This window comes from Triticum dicoccoides, chromosome 5A (genome assembly GCF_002162155.2).
Source record: "Triticum dicoccoides isolate Atlit2015 ecotype Zavitan chromosome 5A, WEW_v2.0, whole genome shotgun sequence".
In the NCBI taxonomy this organism is placed as follows: domain Eukaryota; kingdom Viridiplantae; phylum Streptophyta; class Magnoliopsida; order Poales; family Poaceae; genus Triticum; species Triticum dicoccoides.
Window position 1 is genome coordinate 424,173,164 of NC_041388.1, and position 15,332 is coordinate 424,188,495.

Below are 15,332 nucleotides of genomic sequence, written 5' to 3' on the forward strand. Positions count from 1 at the left end.
TGTTTATATGAAATCTGGATGTGTTTATATGAAATCCATCTGTTTTGAATTTCATTCGATTGGTTCAAGTTGTAGTCAAAAATAAAATGCATGTGGCTGCGGTTGAATGACGTCTCCCGCATATGAGTCCGTAGATGGATGTAGAGAGAATTTACGGGTAGGTGTTGAAGGTACCCTTACACGCTAGAATGCCCATTAGCCCAGGCCCCAGGGCACGTCCTAATCACTGTTCAAGATATCTTCCAATATTCCGATAAATCAGCCGATGTATCGCTTATCATTGTCTAGCCGATAAGATAAATTGACCGATAAATCAACTGATATGGCGATAAATCGGCCGATATGCCGATAAACTGGCCGATTTACCCCTTATCATGGGTCGATCGATAAATTCCCGATAAGCGATATCGCCAACATTGGTCCTAATATACTTTTCACGTTGCAAGTGACAAACTGCACATCCTCTCAGTCTCAGGCGTGAGGCCATGGCGAGTACCTTTCCCACCCCGACCCTCTCAACGCCCAAGCTGTCCCTGCCACCGCTCGGTCCTTCGCGCCATAATGCCGCCGCTGCCGCTGCCCCGTGGCGGCACCGCGGGCAGATCTGCGCGACCACCGGAGGCGATGCTCCCGCAGCAGGAGCGACGACAGAGGAGGAAGCAAAGGCTAGGAAGGAGCAGAGGAAACGATGCCTGAGGTGCGGCGTCCTGTACTTGGACGAGGAGAACTCCGCTGCTGCCTGCGCCTTCCATGGTCACATCACCGGTAGGTATCGTATTAGCACCACTGACTGCTGCATCACACTACAGTACACTAGTTGCAAAATATCTTCAGGTTGCGGTTGGGCTTGCGACTCTGTGCGTGTTGTGTACCACGAACGTCCTTGCCCATGCATACGACTGCAGCAGCCTATGCAAAACTATAGGCCGGAGGAGCTTCCCGAGGCCCGTTTGAGAGTGGACATATGCGTGTTTGTGTTGCAGGTGAGAAGGGGCTGTTTTCGCTGTCGCCGCCGCACCAAGGGATCGACGGCGAGTGGAGCGACAAGAGCGGGGTCATCGTCTACCGGTGGAACGACCGTGGCGACCGCCCCAACACCGGCCGTGCCAACTGGAAGGGAAGGTGGAGCTGCTGCCAGGAGCGGGACGAGGAGGCGCCGTCGTGCCGCCGTGGGCACCACGTCTCCTACGACGATGGCTTCACTCTCTTCTAGCCACGATTCGCCATATGTTCTGATAAGCTAGAGACTGTAATTCGGGAGGAATTTCTGTGTTCCAAATTAACTGTGTAAAGTTGCTTCTACGTAATGTTGAAACTAAAAATGATAAGTGAAGCTTACTGAATAAGTGAATATGAACCAGAGGTTGACCATTTGCAGACAATAAAGTCTTGAGGTATTTTCTAGTCAAATATTTGTGAAATAGTTAATAAAGATGGTTGTATGCATCAATTGATGCAGAGGCCAGGGTTTAGCCTTCTTTTCCAGAAAGAATTTTTTTGCATACAATGAAGTCTTCATGGCTTCACGAACATGGTCGTAGGTGCATAAAACCATAAAATACATCTAACACGATCCATGTCATCATATCAAACAGAATGCGCACACTGTGATGCAACCGACTTAGATGGCTTTCATGCCGGGACGACATATCCTGGAGAGTGTGTTCGTTTTTCATGAAACCTTGCATGAAATTCACTCAAAGAAATTAAATGGAGTTATCTTCAAAATGGACGTCGAAAAGGCTTACGATAAAGTTAAATGATCATTTTTGCAACAGGCTTTGTGTATGAAGGGTTTTGATGCGGCCTGGAGGAAGCAGGTCGAATCATTTATACAAAAAGGCAATGTAAGGATCAAGGTAAATGATGACATATGTCATTACTTTCAGACATAAAAGGGATTGAGACAAGAGGATCCGATGTTTTTCTATCCTATTTAATATCGTTGTTGATATGTTGGCGGCTCTCATTGGTCGAGCCAAAGAGGACGGTCAGGTGAGTTGGCCCATCCCTCATCTTGTAGACGATGGGGTATCCATAGTACAACATGTAGATGATACAATTATTTTTATGGAACATGATATGGTAAATGCTAAAAACATGAAACTGGTTTTGTGTCTTTGCAAAAAATTGTCTGGCTTGAAAATCAATTTCAATAAGAGTGAACTGTCCTGTTTTGGGCACACCAAGGAGGAAAGGGAACATTATATACAATTGTTTGGGTGCGAGTTGGGGTCTCTTTCGTTTAGTTATCAAGGAATCCCAATTCATCACCGAAAACTGGCCAACAAAGAATGAAAGTGCATAGAGGATCGATTTGAGAAGAAACTAAGTTGCTTGAAGAGCAAGCTTATGTCTTATGAGGGTCAGCTAATTCTGATAAATTTCATGCTTACAAATATGCCGATGTTCCTATTGCTCTTCTTTGAAGTACATATGGGGAGTAAGAAAAATGTTGGATTTTTATCGGTCAATGTTTTTCTGGCAAAGCGATGAGACTAAAGCCAAGCACAGGTTGGCCAAGTGGGATATAATTTGTAGGCTGAATGACCAAGGGAGTTTAGGCATTAAAAACCTTGAGTTAAAGAACAAGTGCCTATTCAATAAATGGCTATACATGCTATCTAGAGGAGGAGGGTGTGTGGATACAGTTATTGCATAACAAGTATTTACAATCCAAGCCCCTTGCACAAGTAATGTCGCAGCCGAACGATTCACTTTTTTGGAAGAGGCTAATGCAAACAAATGGTGCCTTTTTCAATAGAACCAACTTCATCGTAGAGAACGTTAATACTACTAGGTTTTGGGAAGATACAGGGCTAGGGCAGAGGCCACTGAGCATACAATATCCAACCCTTTATAATATTATACAACATAAAGACGCTTTCGTAAGTAAAATACTAGGATCAATTTTAAAAATTCAGTTCAGGAGATGCACCTTCGAGATTGGCCGAGGTATAATATTTAGTGGACGGAGTCCCATAAATCTAACAACCCCCCATCAGATCTCATAGGCACATTGGATTGCATTTGTTCCAATTGTATTGTATTAGGTAACTGTAGATCAGTAGGGATCGTTTAAGGATGAACTTCACCTAAACAAGCAGTTGCACTTATCCGCAATTAAACAATTAACTATGCCTTGAATTGTTAGTCTTGCGCGAACAAGCTTCACTGAATATCCTTACAAGTACATGGCTGCCAGGGCTACCCCGTGGGGTGGAGCGTATAAGTCATACTCCTAGCATTTCATGGGCTTACTAGAGATTACCCGATTTCACAGACTATAACTAACAGTCTAGATCATATCGGTGTGTTTTTTAAAGACTACCCTGTAGGAGGACGTCTTCACTTTCATAGTAAATGAAACACTTAAAAATTAATCAACATGTCATAATAGTATTAGCGAGAGAGCTGGATTTTCGGCGGAATGAATTTATTAATTATTCTCTCCGGCTGCAAAGGTTTGTTTTCTCAAGTCCTACTTCATAAGATCTCTGATCACATAGTAAAAGTGCGTTATATCGACTAGAAGGGGGGTGAATAGGCGATTTTTATGAGAGTCTTCAAAACATGGGAGTTTCAAAACCAAACAATATAAGCAAGCCTATTATCATGCAGCGGAAGGTAGACTACACTAGGCAAACCATAGTCAAATATTCAGTGAAGTGAAAGCGCAATGACTAACAGTAGCAAGGTAGTCAGGATCGGGTAGGAAGATATTATGAAGCCAATCAGAACACGCAGTCACTCAGTGAAGACAGAATATAATGCAATCATACAATGACTTCACAAGGACCAACAGTAAGTAAAGGGAAGGAAGGAATGAAACCAGTGACTCGTTGAAGACAATGATTTGTTGGACCAGTTCCAGTTGCTGTGACAACTGTACGTCTGGTTGGGGCGGCTAGGTATTTAAACCTGAGGACACACAGTCCCGGACACCCAGTCCTGAACACGCAGCTCAGGACACCCAGTCCTCACCGTATTCCCCTTGAGCTAAGGTCACACAGACCTCGCTCAATCACTCTGGTAAGTCTTCAAGGTAGACTCCCAAACCTTCACAGACTTTGTTCACCGGCGATCCACAATGGCTCTTGGATGCTCAGAACGCGACGACTAACCGGCTAGAGGATTCACAGTCCTCAAGTGTAATAAGTCTTCAGATCACACAGACAAGAAGACTTAAGTGATGCCTAACACTCTTTGGCTCTGGGTGTTTAGGGCTTTATCCTTGCAAGGAATTCTCTCTCAAATGCTTCGAGGTGGGTTGCTCTCAAACGACAAAAGCCGTACTTTAACTCTGAGCAGCCAACCGTTTATGGTTGTAGGGGGTTGGCTATTTATAGCCACTAGGCAACCCAAACTGATTTGTCCGAAATGACCCTAGGTCACTAAGGAACTGACACGTGTTCCAACGGTTAGATTTCAAACACACACGGCAACTTTACTTGGGCTACAAGCAAAGCTGACTTGTCCGACTCTGGACAAGATTCGCTCTCATAGTCTTCACTCGAAGACATAGGTTTTGGTTAAGCATCACTTCAGTCATTCTGGCTGGTTCTCTTGGACCCCACTTAACAGTACGGTGGTTCCTATGACTCAACAAAGAAGAAAAAGAACAATGAAAGATCTAAATCTTCGCGCTCCATAGTCTTCATGCAATGTATTCTCTTGTCATAGTCTTCAATGTGAATGTCTTCACATACCACCTTCGACATCAATGTCTTCATACATTTTTAGGGGTCATCTCTGGTAGGAAAACTGAATCAATGAGGGAATTCTACCTGTGTTATCCTGCAATTCTCACAAAAATATTAGTCCCTCAACTAGGTTTGTCGTCAATACTCCAAAACCAACTAGGGGTGGCACTAGATGCACTTACAATCTCCCCCTTTTTGGTGATTGATGACAAACTAGTTGAAGTTTTTAACGCGGAATATAATATGTGAGATTGTAAAGGATAAGGAATTGTCTTCATAAGTTGTAAGGGCTCCCCCTGAAGACGTGCATATAAGTAATTTGCTTTTGGAATGCAAATGCACATGGCAGGTTGTACTTGTGGAGATCCTCTTCAGCTTATGATGACAATCCATCATGCATGTAAAGGTATGTGAAGATAATGACATGCATAATGGAAAATGGACGTCTGCAAATGATCTAAGTGCGGAATTTATCGTCGCACATGCGGAATTTATCATCGCATCGCAAAATAGCAAATAAGTGGCAGACGACCATTGAGTTTAAGTGTTACAACTCAAAGAACCAAATGTATCAAAATGAGAGTTGTAAACACTAGGCAAAACATAAATTAACCGCCCATATTGACCCGCTTGAAGACTATCAAACGCATATGCTTCTCCCCTTTTTGTTAGTGAGGACCAAAAAGGTTTGAAGACATAGAGCATCTACTCGTTCCCACGAAGAGTAGGTGAAGCAGCAGGGTCGTCGGTGGTGTTTGGCGGTGTAGAAGAACTTGGAGCAGTGTCGAAGCATGCTGAAGGAGGGGGCGGTGAAGTGGCATCGTCTTCGTCCTCAATCACTCTGGCATTCATAGTTGCCGCAGAGGAAGAGAACTCAGAGTCTTCAAGGGATGGTGTTCGTCGCAGCACTGCCCTTCGGGGAGTTGTGGAGTCAAACTTGAAGCGTTCAGAGAAGCCATCCTCTTGAAGATCATCTTCAGAGCACATAAGCGTCAGCCCTTTCCATGTACGCCGACAAGTTTCATGGGCAACAAAAGCATTCTATGTGGCAAGGTTGCGAATGCGATTGACATCCACCAAGAGGCTGTGCATTTGGCGCTTCAGCCAGTCATGATGCCTATCCTGTTTCTGATGAAGAGCAACCAGAAGCTCTCGGTCATTGAGAACACGAGATCGCTTCTTGGGCCGCTGGGCAATAGTGCTTTCAGTGTCTTCAATAAGGGCACGATGAGGTGCACGTGTAGTTCCAGCCAGAGGATAAACACGAGTGAAGGCTTCAACTCCTTCAATGTTCTGTGAGAAACTTTGATGCTTCGCATTCTGAAGACTAATAGGTTCCTTGGCAGGCTCAGGATAAATGGCTTCAACGGACATATCCACATCAGGCATAAAGATCCGATGATTGCAAGCAGAGGGCTGATATGAGATAGCTGAGTGGAGTTTGATCAGCCGCATTATCCATGGAGCATAGAACTTCAAGCCAAACAGATCAGAGCCTGATGCAGCAAGTTGACGAATGAAGAAGTCTTATGCATTGAAGCATTTGCCATGAATAATATAGAAGACCAAAGTCTTCATTGCACCTTCCAGCTTTGCATATGGGGAATGTCCTTTGATGGGCCAGAGAGTTCGCCTTAAAATATGATAGATGGTCCTTGGCAGATACTCCAGGTCTTCAACAAGGAACTCCTTAGGATATTCAGCGTCTTGTGGCAAAGGCTTCATCATACTGAGCATCTGACTCATGTTTGGTTCAGGCTTTTGAAAGATGCTCCCCATAGCTTCACTATGATGTTGACATCCAGGTTCATAGAGTTCTCCAGGAGTGGGCAGACCAGTGAGCTCAATGATATCAAAGGCTTTGGCTTCATGATGAACATTTCCTGTCATCCACTCAAGGACCCAAGTCTTCGGATCTCTGTTGTAACCACGGATGTGAAGTGTGGCATAGAACTGGAGCAGCAACTCTTCGTTCCAGTGCTCTTGGTCGGTGATGAAGGGCAACAATCCAACCTCTTTGAAGCAGTCTAGAGCTTCTTCCAGACAGGGCAGACCAGCTATTGCTTCGGTGTCAAAACGCATATGTGGGAAGATGCGACCTTGATTGTACAAAATGCAGGAGTAATAGCTTCGCTGCGGGTAGCTCCAGAACCGATCAGAAGATATTCTTTCCCTTGAGTAGGGGTTCTTGGAGCTGTTGAAGAAAGTGTTGTCAGCTTTGAAGCCGTTGATATTGAAGGATCCAGGTGCCATTGCAGGACCTGGAAACCTGGGCAGTCTTGGCATTGGCTTCTGTACCTGAGGCCTGTGCTCAATATGATAGTCAAATTAAGGACCGGCAGCAGGCGCAGGAACAGAAGCAGTGGCATCATTGGCTTCGCTAACTTCTTCTTCTTGGGTTGGTGGAGGCTCCACATTTGCTTCAGTCATGACAACGTCAGTGGCTTCGGGGGCAGCCTCAAGATTTTCATCCTCCACTTGATGAGCTGGAGGGTCGGTCACAATCACGTTCTCCTCGAGAACAGCTTCTTGGTGAGACGGGGCTGTAGCAACTCTTGCTTCTCCTTGGGTGTCACCGGCTGATGCAGCCGGAATGTCTTCAGCAGTTTTAGCTTCAGACTTGGAGACTTGAGGCCTTGGTCCTTTGCGAAGCCTGCGTAACGCTGGCGACGCCTGTGGAGTCGGAGTTGGCTGGGCCTCAAAGTCATTTTCCTCTTGTGCTTGTGGGTGATCAGCCCATGATGCATCCTGAGCAATTGGCGTCAGAGGACGACCAATGCTGATGAGTTCGCTATGCGTTAGCACAGGCGATGATACCTGTTGGTGCTCGATCTGAGGAAGAACTGCATCATCTTCAACATGGTCATGGTGACCAATGTCTTCAGCAGCGGTGGGATCAGCTGCTGAAAAGTCTTCAGCTTCATGAGCCTCTGTGGAAGCAGGCTCATGGACAGTCAGTGGGCGCTCTTGATGTTCAGCGTCAGGGCGAACCATGGAGATGGGTTCAATAATTAAGGGCTCTGTGGGAGCAGCATGTTCCTTCTTGGTCTTCCGCTTCTTTTTGGAGGGAGCAGCAGCAGAGGCTTCAGAATGTTTCCTCTTTCTGGCTTCAGCCTCAGCAGTCCTCGTCTTTTTCAGTTCAGAAGCGGTGGACCTGGCTTTTGGCTTCGAGCCAGTCATGCTGGTTGGGAAGACAATGGGATCAACTTCCTGCCTTGGTGCATCGGGTTCGGCCATAGCAGGCTTCTTCTTCTTCTACTTTGCAGCCATCCTGAGGTCAATGCAAGGACGCCCAAGGGCCTTGCGCTTCTCAGCCTCATTGTAGACTTGCACGCACTTGTCAGCCAGGCTCTTCATGCGGTCACGAGAACCTTGAGCTTTTGCACGTTTCTTGAGAAAGGCTTCCTTGAGCTCGTGCAGCATGATCTTGAAGCTCTTGACCTCTTGCACGCTGAGCTTGGCCATTTGCTTCTTGAACTGAGCTTTCTCAAAGTCAATCTTCTGCTTCAGTTCGATGATGCGCTGAGCTAGAGCTAGCTCTGAAGCAATGGCGCCATGGAAGGCGACACTGAGACCAATGGGAAGTTGCAGGTCTTCAAAGCTGAGGTTGGGCGTTTCAAACCACTCATCGATGAAGTCATGGATGATTGCCACATCAAAGAGAGGCAAATTGTTGAAGATTTCTTCTTCTTCTTTGCTCTTGATTAGTTTCTCAAGAGCGTCATCTGCCAGATCTTCATCATTGGACAGATCAATGACATCATTGCGCAGAATGGCAGCAGCAGTTAGTTCTTGGCTTCTGTGTGGCAGAGGCGTCTTGACTGTCTGGGGCTTGGAGATGCGTGACAGATCTTCAGACTGCACACTGTCTTCAGGAGGTGCAGTAGCCAGTGGCTTCGCCCGTGAGATTTTTGGGGCCGAGGCAGGCTTTGAAGCTTTAGGCTGCTTCAGTTTATTTGGCTTCGGTGCTGCAGGCGCTTCATCAGATTCAGCGTCATCTGCAGGCTCGTCCATAGCTGTCCCTTGAACCACGATGTGAGTGATGAGACCTTCCAGATTGTAGAAGGGCCCAACAAGATTGGGTTCAGCTTCTCGGGTGCCATCGTCACGGGGAGCAGAGGGACCAGGGTTGAAGTCCAGTCCCAATGACTTCTTGTTCTCCTTGGCTGATGCCTTTGCGTGCTGGAAGTTGCACTTGAAGATATTGTCGTCACGACACCATAGCAGTGATGATGGGTCGGCATCTTCAGGCTGAGGTCCACGGACCATACATGGATAGAAACCCTGAGCAATAGCTTCAGCTCTGTTCTTGGGTGGAAGGCCTCGAAAGAGAATATCACCCCAAGGACTTTTGATAGCACTCTTCTCAGCATATTCCTTGGTCACGAATCTGTATTTGTACCATTGTTCTGCCCAATATCTTCAAATCCATTGGATTCAGGTTTTGCGCTGATTGTAATCCTCTTCAGGATCTGTCTTGTACAGTTCTGAGAGATCATTGGGCAGATCTCTTTATGTTTCTCCTCGACGCTTTCTGCCACCCTTCCTTGCTGCTTTCTCTGTTGCCATGAACTTTAAACCGAATGGCTTCAACACGTTCAAAGGCTTCAGAGGCTTTCGCTTGCTGGACAAACAGGAACTGGCTTCGGGAGAATTTATATGATGTTGTAAGAATTCTGCAAATGAATGCGGACTATGAGAACCAAGGGATTCTCCCACGGACATGTACTTGTGACAGCATTAAGGTGCGAGGGAAGGGGAAGAGGTCATATGCATTCTCAGAAGATTTTGAAGATAAATCAGTTTAGAAGACATTGACCTCATCGTGCGAAGACATTCACTCATAGATAAGGAGTTGGTTCTAGATTTGTACGAATCCAGAGATCAGTACAAGTGAGGAATCTAACTACTTTGTGAAGCATAAGTGAACATACTAGGCATAATATGAGATGCAGTATGAAGTGGATCCAACATGTGTGAACGGAAACTGCTTGTGGTAGAAAGTGACGAATCTGAAGAAACAAAGGGGCCGTAAAAAGGAAGTTTTATTTACCACACAAGGAACTGCTAGACGGAGTGGAAGAGGAGGCCGAGCAGTTCGATCGTCCGTGCCCTAACTTGGCGACGGAAGACACCTACGGCGACGGCGGAGAGGACGATGTCCGCAGTTGGCGTGAAGACGGCGTCGGAGAGGTTGCGGCAGCGAAGCGCTTCATCGCTGGCGTCGTCGAGGGCTAGCGGTGGCGCTAGGGTTCGTGCGAGAGTGGAAGAAGAGATAATGACTGTGGTGAGGCGTGTATTTATAGGGACAGGGGTGGCACAGCGTTATTACACAGGTGCCCCTGGCGATTCACATCTGAGGAACACGTGGTCATCATGCAGCATATCGTAGGTTGTTCCATGTCCCACGCACGCCTGGATTGTCGGGTGGTTGTTCCCACTTCTCCGGGTTTTAGGTGAAGGAATGAGCATTGAAAATGGACTTAATGTTTGTCTCTGTATCTTCTGCTGACAAGGACGCAGAGAAGACATTTGACAGTTTCAATAGAATGCATATGATTTGGAGAGATAGAGTTTGAGATAGAGAGCATAGAGAGGTTATGGTCCGATCACATTCACTTAGTTCAAAAGATTCAACAAGAAGACATAGCTATAAGTGAATGATGTAGAGGACAGAACACTAGTATGTATATATATAATCAACATAGTGAAGATAATCATGAAGACATGTTGATTTTGAAGCCAAACCAAATGTGAAGACATAGCAAATGTAACGCCATGGGTAAAACACTTCAAACAGAAGAATTTGGTGGTGGCGTTACCCACCGTATAGGAAGTACTAGACCCAGACACGGCGCACAATTATCGTGGCGCTCCGAAGTCAAATTCCACATTAATGTATTCACACTTAGAATGTATGTCTTCATTGATTGAAGATATACTTTACTTCGTGTGTTGCACATTTAAGTCATCAATATGCATAAGTGTTAGGATGTGTGCCTGATCACAGGACATTTGAGGATTCCAAGATATTTAGCTCACACTGTAACTTGCAAAATCTCTTCTCATCCAAGGGCTTGGTGAAGATATCTGCCAAATGCTCTTCAGTGTTGACGTGTATGATATCAATATCTTTCTTCACAACATGATCTCTAAGAAAGTGATGACGAATTTCAATGTGCTTTGTCTTCGAGTGCTGAACTGGGTTGTTGGCAATCTTGATGGCGCTTTCATTGTCGCAGTAGAGTGGCACTTGCTTCAGATGAATGCCATAGTCTTTGAGTGTTTGCTTCATCCACAGAAGCTGAGCGCAGCAAGATCCAGCAGCAATGTATTCAGATTCAGCAGTGGAGAGAGATACACAGTTCTGCTTCTTTGAAGACCAACATACAAGTGATTGTCCCAGAAAATGGCATGTGCCTGATGTAGACTTGCGATCCACCTTGTCACCAGCATAATCAGCATCCGAGAATCCAACCAGATCAAACTCTGAGCCTTTTGGATACCATAATCCTAGAGTTGGGGTGTGAGCCAAATATCGAAGAATTCGCTTCACAGCTAAGTGATGTGATTCCTTTGGTGCCACTTGGAATCGAGCACACATGCAAACACTAAGCATGATATCTGGCCTAGATGCACATAGATAAAGTAAAGATCCAATCATGGAGCGGTATACCTTATGATCGAACTCTTTACCATTGTCGTCAGGACCCAGATGATGTTTTGCTCGCATTGGCGTCGTGTAGCCTTTGCAGTCTTGCATACCGAACTTCTTCAGGCAATCTTTGAGATACTTCTCTTGAGATATAAAGATGACGTTGCGTTGCTGTCGTATTTGAAGACCAAGGAAGAACTTTAGCTCTCCCATCATGGACATCTGATATTGCTCTTGCATCATATATCCAAACTCTTCACTGTATTTCTGATTGGTGCAGCCGAAGATAATGTCATCCACATATATTTGGCACACAAACAGTTCACCGACATATGTCTTCGTGAAGAGAGTGGGGTCGAGGGAACCAGGTTTGAAGCCTTTGCTCTTCAGGAAGTATTTGAGTGTGTCATACCAAGCCCGAGGGGCTTATTTGAGTCCATACAGTGCCTTGTTGAGCTTGTATACCATGTCAGGATGTTTTGGATCTTCAAAGTCAGTCGGTTGTGCAACATATACTTCTTCTTCAATCTTGCCATTGAGAAAGGCGCTCTTCACATCTATTTGATATAGAAGTATGTTATGATGGTTTGCATAGGCCAGCAGTATGCGTATGGCTTCAAGTCGAGCCACAGGAGTATATGTTTCGTTGAAGTCAATGCCTTCAATTTGAGTATATCCTTGAGGAACAAGACGGGCTTTGTTTCTGACAACTTGACCATGCTCATCTTGCTTGTTGCGGTAGATCCATTTGGTGCCTATAACATTGTGCTTCGGAGGATCAGGACGCTTAACCAGTTCCCATACATTATTCAGCTCAAACTGTTGAAGCTCTTCTTGCATAGCTTGAATCCATTCAGGTTCCAAGAAGGCTTCTTCGAATTTCTTGGGTTCTATTATAGAGACGAATGCGAAATGCCCACAGAAATTTGCTAGCTGTGTTGCCCTTGAACGAGTGAGCGGACCAGGTGCATTGATGCTATCAATTATTCTCTCAATCTGCACTTCATTGGCCACACGAGGATGTGCAGGACGAAGATTTTGCTCTTGTTGATCATTGTCATTGTTAGAAGGATTGTCTTCAGGTTGATCAGGTGCGGAGATGATAAGTTCCTCTTCAGGTTGAGCTTCAGAGGGTATAATTTCTCCAGTTCCCATAAGTTTGATTGATTCACTGGATGGAACTTCATCTAGCACATTTGGCAGGTGCTCTCTTTGTGAGCCGTTAGTCTTATCGAACCGCACATCCACTGTTTCAACCACTTTATAATGAAAGATATTGAAGACTCTGTAGGAGTGCGAATCCTTTCCATATCCAAGCATAAAACCCTCATGTGCTTTTGGTGCAAATTTTGAAGTGTGATGTGGATCCTTGATCCAGCACCTGGCGCCAAATACTCTGAAATAACTGACATTTGGCTTGTTGCCTGTAAGGAGCTCATAAGATGTCTTGTTCAGAAGCTTGTGAAGATAAACACGGTTGATTGTATGGCATGCAGTATCAATGGCTTCAGGCCAGAATTTTCTTGGAGTCTTGTATTCATCAAGCATTGTTCGGGCCATCTCAATGAGTGTTCTGTTCTTGCGTTCGACGACGCCATTCTGATGTGGCGTGTACGGGGCTGAGAATTCATGTGTGATGCCCAAAGTATCAAGATATGTATCAAGGCCAGTGTTCTTGAATTTAGTGCCATTGTCACTTCTGATGTGCTTTATCTTGGCGCCATAGTTGTTCATTGCTCGATTGGCGAAGCGTCTGAAGACATCCTGCACTTCAATCTTGTAGAGGATTATATGCACCCAAGTATATCTAGAATAATCATCAACAATGACAAAGCCATAGAGACAAGCAGCAGTTGTAAGAGTTGAGTAATGAGTGGGACCAAAAAGATCCATGTGGAGCAGTTCGAAGGGTTGAGTCGTTGTCATGATTGTCTTCGAGGGATGCTTGGCCCTTGTCATCTTTCCTGCTTCACAGGCACCGCATAAGTGATCTTTCTTGAACTTGACGCCCTCGATGCCTATGACATGCTTCTTCTTTGCAAGGGTGTGCAGGTTCCTCATGCCAGCATGCCCTAGCCTCCGATGCCAGAGCCAGCATTCTGATGCTTTCGCTAGAAGACATACGGCAAGCTGTGGTCCTGCTGGGAAATCTACCACGTACAAATTATCTTTCCGATACCCTTCAAACACTAGAGACTTGTCAGATTCCATTAGAACAAGGCAACGATATTTTCCAAACATCACAATCATGTTTAAATCGCAAAGCATTGAGACAGACATTAAGTTGAAGCCAAGGGATTCAACAAGCATGACTTTATCCATGTGTTGATCCTTTGAGATTGCAACTCTACCTAGACCCAATACCTTGCTTTTACCAGTGTCGGAAAATGTGATGTGACTTTTGTCAGATGGACGTAAAGTTGAGTCCATGAGAAGACTTCGCTTGCCAGTCATGTGATTGGTACACCCACTATCAATAATCCATTCTGAAGCTGCTGGTGTCATACCCTACAGTGCAGTTAGGGGGATAGACTTCACGAAGAGAGTTGTGAAGCAAAAACATTTGACGAACCAGTCGATTCTTAAAGCTTAGATCAAGATTGGGACTGATAGGGCAGGTAGCAAGTGACTCAGGAACAAAGTACATAATAAGACCATTTGGGCATTTGATCTTGCGCCCTATAAGATGTTTAAGGTCCCCAGCAACAGCGTCAGACGATTTTGGTTTTCGTCTGGAGACCTTTCCCTGCAAAAGAGAGTTAAGTTTTCTTAGCCACCCACATCTTCAGGGGTGGCTTCGAAGCAATGAGTCTAAGTGCAGCATCTGAGAACTTTGGCTTTGAAGCCCTAGCAAAAGGTCTTGCAGGTGGACAATAGTACTCATAAAAATAAGCAGAATAGTTCTTGGTCTTATGAACATGGCGGTTTGATGAACCACGCTCATATTCATAGGCCTGAGTATGGCTCCCCTGCAAAACATTTGCGTTAGTGCGACTATGGTGAGTCCTTTGTCTGTGTGAAGCCTTTGGACCATATGAAGCTTGTGGTATGGGAATTGTCTTCTTCACCTGTGGTGTCATGATGACATTCACAGGAAGATTCTCCAAACACCTTTTGGGCACCCAGATCTTCTTCATAGTCGGTCCATTCCTGCAGTTAGTACCAATATACCTGGCAAACACTTCACCATTCTGATTTTTAAATAGTTTATAGTTTGCATCAAAGGATTCATCAATAACAATGGGGTTAGCGCAAGTGAAGCCAGATAGAGTGGATGAATCTGCTGAAGGTTCCTTCGCAGCAACCCATGTGGCTTTGGGGTACTGCTCAGGTTTCCAGTGAGAGCCATCATCATTCATTTTCCTTACGAACCCAACACCCTCTTTCCTAGGGTTTCGGTTTAGGATCTGCCTTTTGAGGACATCACATAGTGTCTGATGCCCTTTGATACTTTTGTACATCCCTGATTCAAGCAATGTCTTCAACCTAGCATTCTCATCAGCAATAGTAGTGGTATCCTCAGCAGAGGGGTTAGTTCCCACATCAACAGTTGAAGATATTGCAACAGTAGCAGCAGTAGAACATTCAGCAACAGAAGTAGCATTATCACGCTCAATGCATTTAAGACATGGTGGTTCAAATCCTTCCTGAGCTGAACTTATCTGTTCGGCGCGAAGTGACTCATTTTCTTTTTGAAGATCTTCATGAGCCGCTCTCAATTTCTCAAGATCTTGCTTCCTTAGAAGATAATCATGGGACAACTTTTCATGAGTTTTTGAGAGCGTTTCATGAAGACTTTCAAGTTCCTCATACTTAACGTGAAGATATTTTATGTCTTCAATTAAGGACTGAGATCGAGTCATTTCAGCGCCTAACAGATCATAGCTTTTGTCTAACAGTTTTTGAATATGTTCCATAGCTCTCTGTTGTTCAGTTGCAATTTTAGCAAGTGTTTTGTAGCTAGGTTTGGAACC

General features: G+C 45.1%; 1 protein-coding gene across 1 annotated transcript; it reads left to right on the forward strand.

The window, feature by feature from the left end:
- The first annotated feature begins 480 nt into the window (after window positions 1-480).
- On the forward strand, window positions 481-1,358 carry LOC119297518. Its single transcript, XM_037575278.1, has 2 exons — window positions 481-765; window positions 984-1,358. Exons 1-2 carry the CDS (start codon window positions 486-488, stop codon window positions 1,211-1,213), a joined length of 510 nt encoding a protein of 169 aa, XP_037431175.1. The 5' UTR covers window positions 481-485; the 3' UTR covers window positions 1,214-1,358.
- The last annotated feature ends 13,974 nt before the right edge of the window (window positions 1,359-15,332 follow it).

Coding starts and splice junctions, on each gene's coding strand:
- LOC119297518 (XM_037575278.1), top strand. CDS start 486: ATGGCGAGTACCTTTCCCACCCCGACCCTCTCAACGCCCAAGCTGTCC. Junction 766..983: donor CTTCCATGGTCACATCACCG/GTAGGTATCGTA, acceptor TTTGTGTTGCAG/GTGAGAAGGGGCTGTTTTCG.